The 16,356-nt window shown below is 40.7% G+C and overlaps 1 protein-coding gene and 1 long non-coding RNA gene across 2 annotated transcripts; one reads left to right on the top strand and one right to left on the bottom strand.

The window, feature by feature from the left end:
* Nucleotides 1-10,025: 10,025 nt before the first annotated feature.
* Nucleotides 10,026-12,351, bottom strand: LOC135981166 (uncharacterized). Its single transcript, XR_010598127.1, has 3 exons — nucleotides 12,229-12,351; nucleotides 10,941-11,022; nucleotides 10,026-10,643 (listed from the first exon to the last, which is right to left on the bottom strand). It is a non-coding gene; the product is annotated as an uncharacterized LOC135981166 (long non-coding RNA).
* A 1,100-nt stretch (nucleotides 12,352-13,451) lies between these two features.
* On the top strand, nucleotides 13,452-16,111 carry LOC135981744 (trichohyalin-like). The gene is made up of 2 exons (XM_065585780.1): nucleotides 13,452-14,298; nucleotides 15,367-16,111. The coding sequence occupies exons 1-2, from the start codon at nucleotides 13,755-13,757 to the stop codon at nucleotides 15,933-15,935; spliced, it is 1,113 nt and encodes a 370-aa protein (XP_065441852.1). The 5' UTR covers nucleotides 13,452-13,754; the 3' UTR covers nucleotides 15,936-16,111.
* The last annotated feature ends 245 nt before the right edge of the window (nucleotides 16,112-16,356 follow it).

Raw genomic sequence — 16,356 nt, 5'->3', positions numbered from 1 at the left:
TTGACATACCCAAAAAACAACTCAAGACAACTGCAAGAGAAACAAATACAAATGTAACCTATTCACTACACAAAAGTTAGATTAATAGCAAAAATCTTACTAAAAACTTTAAAAGCTAATGCTGAACCTCACGATTGGCATTTCATTCTTAACTCATTCGACTCATTGATTTTTGTGAAGATATTTTTCAGCGGCTATTTCTTTGCACCATAAGTAAAGGTAAGCTTTATAATTTATTTTTAGTTAATAGAACAAAATGTGAATAAGACATTAAGAAAGTACTGTTAAGCATTCAAAAAAACAAAAGAAGTTAAGATTGAGTGTGGAACCTTCATTTTGCTTCCTCAAAGTACAGGAAGTCATGAGCACAGAAATTGGGGGAGGGTTGTAATAATGGAAAGTTTGTTACATCTCCCAAACCAAATGGTATAAGAAAATCCCTATGACCTTTTTTAAAGTTTGCTTTTTTAGGGCATTTTTAAAGTATCTAATATTTTACTTCAGGTTTCTGGCAGTCCTTACTGGGGAACTGATTGATCTTCATTTACAATAGATAAAAGTATGTACTGGTAATAGTTAAGGAGCTTCTGCTTGATAAGCCCTAGTCTGATCTCACACTGCTGTAAATCAGGAGTAATTCAATTGAAATCAATGGAGTTAGAGCAGTGAAAATCCAGTATCTGTGAGCCCAGAATCAGGTCTAATGCATTTACACATACCCAGTTAGGATATTTTAGAGGATATTTTTCTGCAGTACACTAACTTAACCTTATTTAATCAGTTATAATTGTAGCATGGTGTGCAAGATAATATTTTATCACTGCAGAACATGACATGGCATGGCATGTTCAAATATATGGCTTTTATCAGATACCTTTGAACATTTATAAAAAAGAGACAAATGGACAATAGTATGCAAACACTGAGTGACAGGGCAATAAGCATGTTCTCCAACACATATTCATCAAAGGATTTTGATGACATCACTGTAATAACGAGAGTAAAATTTGACATATCTACAACCTGCCAATAAACCTTCCCATTTTGCATATTAAAATGTTGAAAATTAAATATATTACAAGAAAAACACTGTTTATTAAAATAATAATATATAGTTTCTTCTCTCTTGCATCTTTCTCTGTTTATTGCTATGGAAACATAAGAAAACAAAACCAAAAAAAGTTAGAAGTGAAGACATTCATGGTCAATTGACCAGGAATTATAGTTTCATTACTTATGATCATATAAAATATTGTAAAATTTACATTTTAAAATACTTTGTGAATGTTACTTCTTAACTGTAACATCACTACGTGGTATATGGTCCAGTCATTACACCATTCCTATAAGATCTATTTTTACACACATTTTGATAAACAATCTTTGGTAGTTCTACAGTATATATATTTAGTAAAGATTGCAAAAAATATAATTGCCACGATCCCCGCTCAAACACCATCACCATGAAAAAATAGTGTATGTTTTATGAGTGAACAGAAGAATTTAGGTTCCCAAAAGACATATAGGACAGAAGTTGAGTGCCAGTGATAAACTTGCCTTTTTCTTGATAGTGGAGAGCAGAAGAAGCTTGAAGGAAGACCTATGTAACAAAAGTAGCACTTCCATAGCAAGATTATAAGAATTTACATTGCTATGGGGATGGTAAAGAAACCTTGCATAAACTTGATCTCCCAGAGAAGGAGAAATACATTAAAAAGGGGTGTAAAATGCAGAAGAAACATAAGAGACAGATAAATGTTGAAGACGTAATACAGAAAATAAATGCTGACTTAATATATATACTATGGAATTGTATACAACCCCAAATTGTATGTGAACTGTTGGAATAGAATTAAAACTCCATACTGGATCTAACGATTGTTCTGTTGGGTATCTCTCATGGAGAGGGATGTCCCACTTCTCACAAACAGAAATTTCTGCATGTTCTTTTATGTGTGTAATTGTATGTCTCACACAACAACAGAAATGAAAAACGTCAGATGATACATTTTTGCCTCGGTCTTCACAGACAAGGTCAGCTCCCAGACTGCTGCACTGGGCAACACAGTATGTGGAGGAGTTGAGCAGCCCTCAGTGGTGAGAGAACAGGTTAAGGACTATTTAGAAAAGCTGGACATGCACAGGTCCATGGGTTCGGATCTAATGCATCCGAGGATGCTCAGGGAGTTGGCTGATGTGATTGCAGAGCTATTGGCAATTATCTTTGAAAACTCGTGGCGATCGGGGGAGGTACCAGACAATTGGAAAAAGGCAAATATAGTGCCCATATTTAAAAAGGGGAAGAAGGAGAATCCAGGGAACTACAGACCGGTCAGCGTCGCCTCAGTCACCGGAAAATTCATGGAGCAGATTCTCTAGGAATCTATTTTGAAGCACTTGGAGGAGAGGAAGGTGATCAGGAACAGTCAACTTGGATTCACCAAGGGCAAGTCATGCCTGATTAACCTGATTACCTTCTATGATGAGATAACTGGCTCTGTGGATATGGGGAAAGCGTTGGGCGTGATATACCTTGACTTTAGCAAAGCTTTTCATACGGTCTCCCACAATATTCTTGCCAGCAAGTTAAAAAAGTATGGATTGGATGAATGGACTATGAAGTGGACAGAAAGCTGGCTAGATCGTCAGGCTCAACGAGTAGTGATCAACGGCTTGATGTGTAGATGGCAGCTGGTATCAAGCGGAGTGCCTCAGGGGTATGTCCTGGGGCCGGTTTTGTTCAACATCATGATTATTGATCTGGATGATGGGATGGATTGCACCCTGAGCAAGTTTGCGGATGACACTAAACTGGGAGGAGTGGTAGATATGCTGGAGGGTAGGGATAGGATCAAGAGTGACCTAGACAAATTAGAAGATTGGTCCAAAAGAAATCTGATGAGGTTCAACAAGGACAAATGCAGAGTCCTCCACTTAGGACAGAAGAACCCATGCACTGCTACAGGCTGGGGACCGACTGGCTAAGTGGCAGTTCTGCAGAAAATGACCTGGGGATTACAGTGGATGAGAAGCTGGATATGAGTCAACAGTGTGCCCTTGTTGCCAAGAAGGCTAATGGCATATTGGGCTGCATTAGAAGGAGCATTGCTAGCAGATCGAGGGAAGAGATTATTCCCCTCTATTCGGCACTGGTGAGGCCACATGTGGAGTATTGTGTCCAGTTTGGGCCCCCCCACTATAGAAAGGATGTGGAAAAATTGGAGAGAGTACAGCAGAGGGCAACAAAAATAATTAGGGGGTTGGAGCACATGACTTATGAGGAGAGGCTGAGGAAACTGGGCTTATTTAGTCTGCAGAAGAGTGAGGGGGGGATTTGATAGACGTCTTCAACTACCTGAAGGGGGGTTTCAAAGAATCATAGAAACATAGAATATCAGGGTTGGAAGGGACCTCAGGAGGTCATCTAGTCCAACCCCCTGCTCAAAGAGGGCCAATCCCTAGGTAACCCATCCCAGTGCTTCACCACCCTCCTAGTGAAATAGTTTTTCCTAATATCCAACCTAAACCTCCCCCACTGCAACTTGAGACCACTACTCCTTGTTCTGTCATGTGGTACCACTGAGAACAGTCTAGAACCATCCTCTTTGGAACCCCCTTTCAGGTAGTTGAAAGCAACTATCAAATCCCCCCTCATTCTTCCTCTCTAGAGGATGGAGCTAGGCTATTCAAAGTGGTGGCAGATGACAGAGCAAGGAGCAATGGTCTCAAGTTGCAGTGGGGGAGGTCTAGATTGGATATTAGGAAAAACTATTTCACTAGGAGGGTGGTGAAGCACTGGAATGGGTTGCCTAGGGAGGTGGTGGAGTCTCCATCCTTAGAGGTTTTTAAGGCCTGGCTTGACAAAGCCCTGGCTGGGATGATTTAATTGGGGTTGGTCCTGCTTTGAGTCGGGGATTGGACTAGATGACCTCCTGAGGTCTCTTCCAACCCTAATCTTCTATGATTCTATGAATTACAGAAACCACACAATAAGAAACTTTTTATAAATGAATACTAATAGCTTTCAGTTTGGATAAGTTTTAAACATATTTATCTGGAAATGGCTCCAATTCAGTATCCTCTAATCCAGTGACCACTCACATGTATCCATTATTTATTGGCTTAGCCTGTCTGAAATAATGTTTTGTTTTCCAACCAGTGAGGTCGTATGCATGTAGAAATGTCTTGTGAGACACTGTCCAATTCCTTACACAAGAACCATTAGCCTGTTCTTTCTTAATTGTTTATGTGATCCTTTTAAGGACACTTGGTCTCTGAAGATATAGGGAGCACTTGCACCAACCTCATCTCTAAAAGAAATATGCATAGCTGTTGATTCAGTCAATACCAGGTGGCATGGATATGTATTTCCCCTGAATGGGCTACCTAACTTATGCAAGACACATTCAAGGTTATAATAGTTTGAGTCTGGAAGTCCATAGTTTATTGCAGGTTACCCCTGGACTACCAGCAACCCAGGGAGGATCAGAGAGATAACCAGATACAAATGTCACTGTGGCCTGTGAGTACTTAACATCTTTAACTCTGTGTAATGTGGGGGTATATCAGAGTTACAATGAATTCTGCTGAGCAAGTACAACAGTCATAGCATGGAGCATTCTGATACCTGATGGTTGTGGCAAATCTTTTGCACAAGATTCAAAATGTCCTAGACCTTCTCTGGGGGAGGAAGGTGGGAAGCCACATCTAGCAGCGCTTCTATGTACTCCAATTTTCTCTGCAGACCAATGTGGAGTTTTGAGTATCTTGAACAGTATTTTGATGATTTCACAAAGTGATCTGTGGATCACATCCAGGGCACTGTCTGAGTAAACAATCATACAAAGAGAGAAACATTTGCAGTGGCATCCTGCATATTTGATGATTCCTAGAAACACTGTTTTTATAAATTTTTCCTTGACCAGGTAAAATTATATCTCTGAAATACAGAATAACCCTGCATCTTCTTAAATGTCTGCATAGCAGAAAATACCTGGAATAAAAGGCCTTTACCCAGACAGAATTTAGTGGTTCAGCACAAGCAAGGACTCATTCAATGAAGTTCAAATACAGAGTTTCAATGGCAATATAGGGTCTTGGTTCTGTTTTCTTCTAAACTGAAGTCTTCCTATTTTTTTCAGACTGGCTTCACGCTGGATTTTCAGGAATTTTTAGAGAAAAGCCTTTTCAAAATGCTTGTGAGCAAATCTCATAGCCAAATGACTCATGATCTTTTCTGAGGTATATCACACATAAATTATACATATGCACTAGGGACAGAGCCCAACTGCACCTGAAGCATTTAAAAAATGCTTGGGAAATGCTTCATACTAAATAACAAGGGAGAGAACAAAACGTAGAGAAAACAGCAATAACAACAAAGAGTTTCATGTGCAGAAGTGCATAAACTGATGCCTTGGGCAACGAGTCTTGGAGATAAAGCAATTGTTCCAAAGGGAGCACAGGAAGACGATCACAAAACTTTGGGTATGTTGACAATACTTTGTTGCTGAGGCAGGCTTTGGGCTGATAAGTAACACCCAAAAGCCAAAGAGAGTGGCTTTCTTAGAGAGGAATAATGTGATAAAATGGAGGGAATACATAACAACACATCCCTCAGTGAGGAGGAGAGTGGGAGTGTAGGTTGGTAGAAGAGAGGATGGAAAGAATTAGTAGTTTTCTTTGTCACATTTCCTGGTGAATATTTCTTTGTCATATTTCCCTATTCTCCTGGCCAACCAATGGAAACAGTGAAGAACAGTCAATCAATGTAATTAGCAGTATCCTGAGGAGCTGGGCTTATCATAGTGAGCATCTTATAGGAGTTTGCAGCTAAAGAGGCTCTGTCTGGGATGCACACAGAACCAAACTGGCAGTGACTTATTACAATGTGAAGGGATGGCCAGATTGTCATGTGGTATGGATGCCTCAGTCGTTTCTGCCTGTGGTGTAAAAATAGCTCCAGAGGAGTATGACTACAGAATCTTGATACTGTGTACCAGTTTGGTCATATGCCAACAAAATGAACTAGTAAAAGTAATAGCCTTCCATTTATGATAGTCATCAAAGTATACAACTAATTGAATAGAATTAATTTTGCCAACATATCATCAACTTTTGAAAATACACAATATATCTCATGTCACACCAAAGGAACTAGTTAATAGTTAGGAAGGGCTAAATTCACACCCACTCTTGATTTATCAAAAGGATATTGAAAATTCCCCTTGATGATATCACCCTAGCATTTTCTTTGCCACAGTTCTTCTACAATCTTTATATTATGGTTGTACCCAAAAGCCCCAGTCAGGAGCAAGGCCCCATTACCTAGCACTGTACCAAACACACAAGCACGCATGTTCCCTGACCTGAATAGTTTCCAATCTAATTTGAAATAAGATACAACATTTAAGAGTGACAACTAGGAAGAACAGATGAAGAAGGATAATTGTCACTAAAATACAATCACCCAGTTATACAAGTTACAAACCTTGATGGTTCCAGGACATGGCAAATTTTTTTAAAATAAATACATAAAATCAGCTTTCCCTAACTGCTGCAATATTTACTATCATAGAGTGGCCAGCTTCCTAAAGGTGTCATGGCAAGGTGCTTTGGGAGGCACAATTTTAAGGAGAAGAGAGTGTTGGTATTACAGATTAATTCAGGGAGGACATGACATGTGAAAGAAGCAGATAAATAAGCTTGATTCCAATCTGGTATCATCAGCAGAAGGAAGGTGGTTGAAGTGTGTGAAGTGGTAATAGACAAAAGAGGATAACTGAGGGGGTGGGGATTTTGAAAGGTTCTTCAAGGCAAGGGCAAGAAGCTTGAATTTGATGTGGTAGTGAATGGGTAGTAAGGGAAGCATTAAAGATGCCTTACATGACTAGAATGATGGGTCAGGATTATGATCTCAGATCTTTATTTTGAGATGTTTGTCCATGAAGATGGAAGAATTAAGGGGGGAAAGAAAAAAATGATAGTTCACATAGTCACAGGAATTTTGAGGAGATGCTCATTAGCATGGGAAAAGTTATGGAGGAGCAAATGTTGGGGGTGAGTTCAGGTTGAAGGTTGATAGAATGTATTTTGCAATGGCTGAAAAAGGAAACAAAGACAGTGAAGAGAATGGAGTTGAGTGAATTAACTAATTAACTAAAGCAGAAAATGCAGAGATAAGGATTAGAGTGGCAAAAATGTCATGGCTGCTGACAGACTGAAGACTCCAAAAGGGTTGGGAGGGAAACAGGTAGAATTGATGGGGATGAGGGTTGAGGGAGAGGGGCCAGAGACACAGTGGTAGTGGGAAAAGATAAAGTTGGAATGATAGCCAGGATAAATATTTGCAGAGATAAAGAGGAGGATGAGGATGTGGGATAAGAATCCATAGGCATAAAAAGGAGTGAAGGAATTGGAACAGAATGATAAGAGGAAGTAGAGCTAGGGAGAGAAGTAGAGTAGAAGGTAAAAAGGACAATGATATGAACACAATGGGAAGGAAATAGGAAGGATGAGATAGGAGACAATGGGACAGAGAAAGGGGATGGTAATCATGGTGCAAAAGTAATGGTTGGACAGGATCAATGGCTAGGTAAAATTCCAGAAGCCAAATGAGAATTGGGCTAGCTGTGGAACTGATAAATTAATGATCAATAATGCAATAACTCAATCAGTAAACAAGGCAGTAAAGCAGTTGTGCAGATAATCATACAAGAGTAATGAGTGGCAAATTAATGAGTGAGTGGCTGACAGCTCGAGCTTTCAGCCTCAGGGCAGCAGGGGGGGCTCCAGCTGTTAATGCCCCACAATGCCCCACACAGTTAAGCCTGTGAAAGTACTTCTGGTGAGGACATGCACCACTGACAGAGGGGGTGTAGTGTGGTCATGAACCACCGCAGTAATTACTATGGTGGCTTTACGTTGACCTAACTTAGACCAACTTAATTTTGTAATGTAGACTTGCTCTAACTGTGGTAATGTTGTCATGGGCCTATATCAATTTACCATCAATTCTTTCAGGTTGATCCATCAAAGGTTTAAGGACCAAAATCCCAAGGAAGCATAGAGTGCTGCATACGTAGACAATGTAGTCATCTTCCGTCTAGATTAGGAAAGCCACAGATAATATTTTGATAAGGTGACCACTGAATTACAAAGTGCAGATTTAACTATAAATCACCAGAGATAAGCTACAACATAAACAAACCAGATATCTGAGATATATATTGAGAAAAGGTAAGATCAAACCAAAGAAATTATAGGCTGAAACAGATATGAAGCTCCTAATGTCTAAGACTAAGAAAGAAACAGACACAAGAGACTACTGTCATTTGGGTGCACCAAATTTTGCAAGAGTAGCCTCCCGTACACAGCACATAAGCAAGATCTAAAGAAAGACTGCAATCTGGTCCCCAGAGTGTCATAAGGCTTTTTATGTGTAGAATGTGTAGAGTACCAATTTTAAAAAATTCAGATCTTATTATACCATTTATCACATAAATGTATATCTTGTAAATGTATCTAGGATAAGTGGAGTCTATATAGGTAGGAATCCAACTACAAGGAAAACTATGCCTGAGATCCTGCTGAAAGAAACTTTGGTTAGGGACTCAAAGCTGAGTATTCTGGGATTGTTGTGTTTTGTGTATGTATTATTTTACTTTCCTTGGTATCCCAATAAACAATCTTTGATTGTGAGCTGAACATCTGATCTCTAGGATGTTTTACCACACTCCTATCCACAAACATGCCACAAGCTGTTTTTCCCTAACTTGACAATTAGAAATAAGTACACTTTCTGGGCTTGTCTTCACTACCGCGGAGATCAATGCTGCTGTAATTGATGCAGCGGGTGAGAAGACCCACTAAATGGATGGCAGAACATTCTCTGGTCAACCCCAATACTCGACCTCTCTGAGAAGAGTAAGGTAAGTCGACTGGAGAGTGTCTCCCATTGATGCAGCACAGTAAAGACACCGGGGTAAGTCGAACTAAGCTACGTTGACTTATCCCGGTAGTGAAGACAAGCTCTCTCAAATGCCAGAGTGTGGTAACTGCTGGTAAAGGTTGCCGTTTTAGTGGCAACTATGGTAACTCTAGTATCAGAGGGGTAGCCGTGTTAGTCTGGATCTGTAAAAGCAGCAAAGAGTCCTGTGGCACCTTATAGACTAACAGACGTATTTGAGCATGAGCTTTCGTGAGTGAATACCCACTTGCATCCGACGAAGTGGGTATTCACCCACAAAAGCTCATGCTCCAATACATCTGTTAGTCTATAAGGTGCCACAGGACTCTTTGCTGCTTTTATGGTAACTCTATTTATCTACCTGCCATACATGCATTTTCAATGCACCAGTAGCCGTAGTATCTAAACACCAATTTAGATCATACTATAATATTGGAATTCAGAAGGTACAACTAATGTACAATCACACTTATCTTTATAGTTGATGTTACCTTTAAGCAATTTCTCCATAATTCATGTTTGAAATAAACAAATCTCTACTTTAGTAAAGCTATAAGCCTCACTAAGAAATACTGCTGAAGCTACATGATGTAATATTCTTACTTTTAATAAACAAACAATGTTAAGTGAGTTACTTGGCTTTAAATTTACAATAGTATTATAGAGATATTTTAATACAGACATAAGATTCCCAATCTCCAAATTTCCAACTAAGTGACTGTTTTGCTAAGCACTTCAATTACAGGAGAATCTTTATTATGGCATTCTAATTGACTAGCTGCCAAGCCCCATGTAATAAAGATTCCAAAGTATAGAAAGTTAGAATGTTAGCATAAACATCTGTGTTACCCTTTGATTAAAAATCTATAAATATTTGACAAGAATTCATACTAACTAAAGGAATTCCTTGTTTCTTAATAGTCAGCAAAGCCTTCCTTTTTCAAATCTAACTAAAACTAGAATCACAGATAATATAAGGATCTTTTGGGAGAAAAATATCTAATTCAACCTACATAAAAAATTAACTTATCAAAACATTTTGCAGGGATTGGTCTTGAGTTCCACAAAAAGTTATCCTTTTTACAAATATATTTGCTTAAATAATATTTCCAAAATTACTTTGACTATATTATTGAATATATCTAATCAAAGGTTATGACAACAACTTAATATGTCTTGAAAGACAAATACTTCATACAGGTTCATCAGCAAATGAGGCAAAAATGAATAGATTTAACTGTGGCATAAACAATCTTCACTAGATCAATCTTCAGATAAGTGAAAAGAAAATATACAATATAGCATAAACATCCTGCTAAATTAAAAAGCATGCTACAAAACATAAAAATAAACTCTTTTTTAAAATAGTCACAGTCAATAGTGGAACTAATTGAAAACCTATAAATTTAGTACAGTGCAGCATGTAGTCTCTATCTTACTCTGCCTATACATCAATAGGTCATTCTCAGTTAATTAAGCAAAGGCATAATCAGCTTAATTTATGTAGTTCAGGGCAGTTAATGATATCTTAGAACAGTACCTGACGTTTGGCCTGCCCATATAACTTGCTGTTCATTCTGCAGCTGTTCAACTTTACCTCTTAATTTTTCTAGCTCAGATTTCATTTACACTGTTCAGTCTGAAGCTGATAAATCAGATGTTCTTGAGCTTGAAGCTGAAAGAAAGCACAATTAAATTAACAGGTTATCAAAACAATATGAACTCAGCTTTCCATTTATATTATATTATTGAATGCAGCATTAAAAAAACCCATAAAACAAACTGATAGCTTATTATCACAGATTCCCAAATGAACTACTGTATCAGTTTTTAAACAATGTAGTACAACACAGCGCTATATAATGAGTGACACATAAATGGGACAGAAAAGGACACTAGTCTCCAATTAGAATACTGAAATGTGGCCCCAAAATAGGAAAGATTTTGTAGGATACCCTTACAAACTAGGTACCTGCATAAGAAGACCTTTTTTTCTGTTGCAGAGAAAACGTTTCCTTCTGCTGTCTCTGTAGCTCATCTTCTCTTTTCTGAAGCTGCAAGTTTACACACAAAGACAAACCACAATGTCAACCAATTGGACCTCACTTAAGGAACCCAGGAGATCGATTTGTAAAGCAAAGGATGAACAGGACCCCATTTCTGAAGTACGTTGCTCAAACTGCTCTTTCATTAAAAGATGCTCTCTCTTATTGATTTTGGCTTAAGTAATGAGAAAGCTTATCCAAAAATCTTTAGCATTTGGGCTCAAGTTAAGGAAATCAATAGAGTCATTTCCCATTTGAACTGCATATGTGAGTTTTATGTACGAGAGACAAGACAAAGCCCAAATCGGATAAATCGATAACATTGTCAATAGAACATGAAGCTGACAAATGGCATTTTTAAGCAATTAAAGTGAGCTGTAAACATACAGAGGCTAATCAATTACAATGTTTTGCTATTAACAGTTTTTAATTTGTACAAATATTACATTGGGAAGTAAATCCTAAGAAATGGAGAGACCTAACCATGCTTCCTGCTACTGTTAAAATATTATTACAATAAAGCTTTTCTTGTCTATATGTAACTCTTCCTATACTTTCATTAGAAAAAAGAAAAATAATTAATTGGTTATCAAATTCCTATATTAACTTATGCATAAGTACAATGTATGCAATAGGCAATAATCAGACCCAGGTTATATTCTACCACCACAACCCAAGCAGCAGGACCTCTAGTGGTATACAATCCACTTACTAGTGCACAACTTTTGCAGGCCTGTTCTACCAGGTGACCTTCAAAATCCAGTATAATTACTAAAGTTGAATATGCTGTTCAGGAAGAAGGAATGGCCAGAGAACCTCAGGAAACTGCTAATTCAATGTGAATCCTAGGCGGCCTTCTCCAGTGGAATTCAGTGGAGCCAGGGGCCACACTTTAAAAATGCCCTTGCCCAAAAAAGCCTTCTGGAGAATGCAAGTGATCCAGACATTACCTTCCTTCTCAGAAGAGTGAATCTCTCTAAGTTACAGCACTCCTCCTCTACCAATGGGGGTGTGTGTGAGAGAGAATCAAGCCCAAAATATCACTATATAGTCTTTTCAGCTTGGCTTACGCCTATTAGGTGGATATATATATTCACACATGTAGAAACACACACATCTCCCTCTACCCTCCCACAATATCCTTCTAATTATCATTTGAATGTTCCTATTATATATTAAAGAGCTGAAGCCAGTATGTAACAATGGATACTGTACTTGTGAAGATATGTGTAATGTTTCTTTAGAATTGTATCGGGAAGTCTGCTGGAGGGTCCCAGAAAGGTTCAGGAAGAAGATCTGCAGTAAAACACAGAGAGAGGCCAAGTAACTGTAGGGATAATACTGTTTTCCTTATTCAAATAATGTTCTCAGTTTAGTTTTACAGGAAAGTGACTCATTCTCTGATGCTTTATGAATACTAGATGATACGGTGTCATGAAGAAACTCAGTTTGAACCTCCAGAAATGAATGGACAAAAGACAATGCAAAAGTTCACTCCTTCCACTGCATGCAGGGCAAGATGTGCTTCATCATATCTAGAACCACAATCATGTTCAACACAGGTCAACATGTCCTAAACATACTTTATCAACCATTTCGCTTCACCGAAAGAGAAGAAAGAATAATTAGTAAACCATCCTTAGTAACTTTGATGACCACCGAAAGAATGAAACACATGAATGGGCTTGCTTGTAACAAAGAGTGCAGATAGCTGGGACAAGTATGGAAGTCTCTATGTGGGCCTTATATGAACAAGCAGATCATTATCACAGGGAGCAAGAAATAAAAAAAATAAAAAACCTGTGGTCAGAAGAGTGCAGAGAGTGTTATTGTGGGAGAGCCTCTGCATACCTTTCAAACATTTGCATACCAAGTCACCAACCTAGTGAGGAGGACTTTAAAATAGGTTCAAAGTGGGCAGGTAACAAAAGGCCTTAGTTAAACATAAAAAGGTGATTTTAACAGAGGATAAGATATTGGGGGAGGGGAGTACATGGAAAATTACACTAGGGTCATAGGAGCAGCAAGAAGGAAATCAGTGTGGCAATCTGCTCAACATCTTAGATATCTATACACAGGTATTTGTACAGAAGCTAAATTATGACTTAATTAGTACCACAGAGACATGGTGGGATAAGTCTTATGACTGGAACATTGGTATAGAGGGGTAGCTTGTTCGTGAAAGACTGGCAGGATTAAATGGGAGGAGATGTTGCATTCTGCATCAGGAATATAAACACGTGTTCTGAGATCCAGAAAGAGATGATAGTCAGACCAGTTGAAAGTCTCTGGTTAAAGATAAAACAGGTAAAAAATAGGGTAACATCGTGATTGGAGTCTGCTATAGACCACCAAATTAGGGCCTGGTCTACACTACAACTTTAATTCGGATTTATCAGCGTTAATTCGAATTTACCCTGCAACCGTTCACACAACGACGCTATTTATTTCGAAATAAAGGGCCCTTTAAATCGATTTCTGTACTCCACCCCGACGAGCGGAGTAGCGCCAAAATCGATTTTAACATTTCGAATTAGGGATAGTGTGGCCGCAATTCGATGGTATTGGCCTCCGGGAGCTATCCCACAGTGCATCATTGTGACCGCTCTGGACAGCAATCTAAACTAGGATGCACTGGCCAGGTAGACAGGAAAAGCCCCTCGAACATTTGAATTTCATTTCCTGTTTGCCCAGCGTGGAGAGCACAGGTGACCACAGATAGCTCATCAGCACAGGTAACCATGCAGGCCGATAATCGAAAAAGAGCACCAGCATGGACCGTACGGGAGGTACTGGATCTGATCGCTATATGGGGAGAGGATTCAGTGCTAGCAGAACTTCGTTCTAAAAGACGAAATGCCAAAACTTTTGAAAAAATCTCCAAGGGCATGATGGAGAGAGGCCACAATAGGGACTCAGATCAGTGCCGCGTGAAAGTCAAGGAGCTCAGACAAGCCTATCAAAAAACAAAGAAGGCAAACGGTCGCTCTGGGTCAGAGCCGCGGACATGCCGCTTCTACGCCGAGTTGCATGCAATTCTAGGGGGGGCCGCCACCACTACCCCACCTGTGATCGTGGATTCCGGGTCGGGGATAGTCTCATCAGCTACACCTGAGGATTCTGCCGATGGGGGAGAGGAGGAGGAGGAGGAGGATGAGCTTGCAGAGAGCACACAGCACTCCGTTCTCCCCAACAGCCAGGATCTTTTTCTCAGCCTGACTGAAGTACCCTCCCAACCCTCCCAAGCCAGTATCCAAGACCATGACCCCATGGAAGGGACCTCAGGTGAGTTTACCTTTTAAAATATAAAACTTGTTTTAAAAGCAAACGGTTTTTAATGATTACTTTGCCCTGAGGACTTGGGATGCATTCGCGGTCAGTTCAGCTACTGGAAAAGTCTGTTAACGTGTCTGGGGATGGAGCGGAAATCCTCCAGGGACATCTCCATGAAGCTCTCCTGGAGGTACTCCAAAAGCCTTGCCACAAGGTTTCTGGGCAGTGCATCCTTATTCCGTCCTCCATGGTAGGACACTTGACCACGCCATGCTTGCAGCAAGTAATCTGGTATCATTGCCTGACAAAGCCTGGCAGCGTATGGTCCCGGTGTTTGCTGGCATTCAAGCAACATCCGTTCTTTATCTTGTTGTGTAATCCTCAGGAGAGTGATATCACTCCTGGTAACCTGGTTGAAATACGGGAACTTAATTAAGGGGACAGAGGTGGCCGTTCCTACTGGGCTGTTTGCCTGTGGCTGAAAATAAATCCTTCCCTGCAGTTAGCCAAGCGCAGATGGGAAATTGGCCCTGAGCTTTTCGCGTTTGGCTAGCAGGGATCTTCCCTGTTACCAGCCACGCGGTGGGGGGAGGGGTACCGTGATCATCCCAGAGAATTTATGGCGGGAGGGGGGCGGCGGGGGGTGGTGGTTAGTTTGGTTCCTGCAGGGATCTTCCCTGATACCAGCCACGCGGTGGGGGGAGGGGTACAGCGATCATCCCAGAGAATTCATGGCGGGAGGGGGGGTGGGGTGGTTAGTTTGTTTTCTGCTGCTGCTGAATGTTAACAGAAAAACCGCAGCACTCTACGGGCTTTGCTTGGTATGTGGGAAAGGAGGGCGCAGAAGCCGTAAGACAATGGCTTACCATGGCCGCATGCAAGCCGAATTCTGTTGCCCGGACCTGTGATCTCTAGCAGCAAAGCCACAGGCACTCAGTATTAAGAGGCAAAATGCGACCTTGCACAGAAATCACATGTGCTATGTAATGTGAATAGTGTTGGTCACCGTGAAAGAGTATAAGCATTGTTCTGCAAAATGTATCTTTTTAAACAATTATCTCTTTTTTCCCCTCCCTACAGCAGCTGCAAATTCCTCAAGCCTCCCTCCTCCATCCCAAAGGCTATCACAGATAAGGCGTCGTAAAAAGAAGACGCAAGACGAGATGTTTGCAGAAATTATGGAATCCAGCCGCAGTGACAAAGCTCATCTGAATGAGTGGAAGGAAACGGTTTCAAAGTATAGGAAAGAAGCCAGTGAACGTGAGGACAGGAGGGACCAACGTGAGGACATGAGGGACCAACGTGAGGAGAGGAGGGACCAACGTGAGGAGAGGAGGGACCAACGTGAGGAGAGGAGAAACGCTCGAGATGAGAGGTGGCGGCAGGAAGATCAGAGGAGGCAGGATGCAACGCTGGGGCTGCTGCGTGAGCAAACAGACATGCTCCGGCGTCTGGTGGAGCTTCAGGAACGGCTGCAGGAAAACAGAGTGCCGCTACAGCCCCTGTACCCCCCTCCCCCCTCCCCATGTTCCATATCCTCCTCACCCAGATGTGTAAGAACGCGGGGGGGGGAGGCTCCGTACACCTTCCCATTCCACCCCAGTGGACAGCCCAAGCAAAAGGCTGTCATTTTTTTAACCTTTTTTTAGTGGCCTTTTCCTTCCCACCGATCCTCCTCCCAAATCCCACCCGGGTTCCCTCCCTCTTTTTCTAATCTATTAATAAAGAATAAATGATTTTTAAATGATAGTGACTTTATTTGGTTTGAAAGCAAGCTGGGGGAAGGGGGAGGGTGGGTTCCTTACAGAAAATGAGTCAATAAAGGGGGCAGGTTTTCATGAAGGAGAAACAAACACAGCGCTTCCTGGTGTGCTCTTCTAATCGCCCTGGTGTCTGGCTGCGCGTAATCAGCAGCCAGGTGATTTGCCTCAGCCTCCCACCCCGCCATAAAGGTCTCCCCCTTACTTTCACAGAGATTGTGGAGCACGCAGCAAGCAGAAATAACAATGGGGAGATTTCTTTGGCTGAGGTCAGAGCGAGTCAATAATGAATGCCAGCGACCTTTTAAAT

The sequence above is a fragment of the Chrysemys picta genome, chromosome 2 (genome assembly GCF_011386835.1).
Source record: "Chrysemys picta bellii isolate R12L10 chromosome 2, ASM1138683v2, whole genome shotgun sequence".
Classification (NCBI taxonomy): domain Eukaryota; kingdom Metazoa; phylum Chordata; order Testudines; family Emydidae; genus Chrysemys; species Chrysemys picta.
Note: the sequence above shows the minus strand (reverse complement) of the source record. Positions and strands in the feature narration are given on the sequence as shown.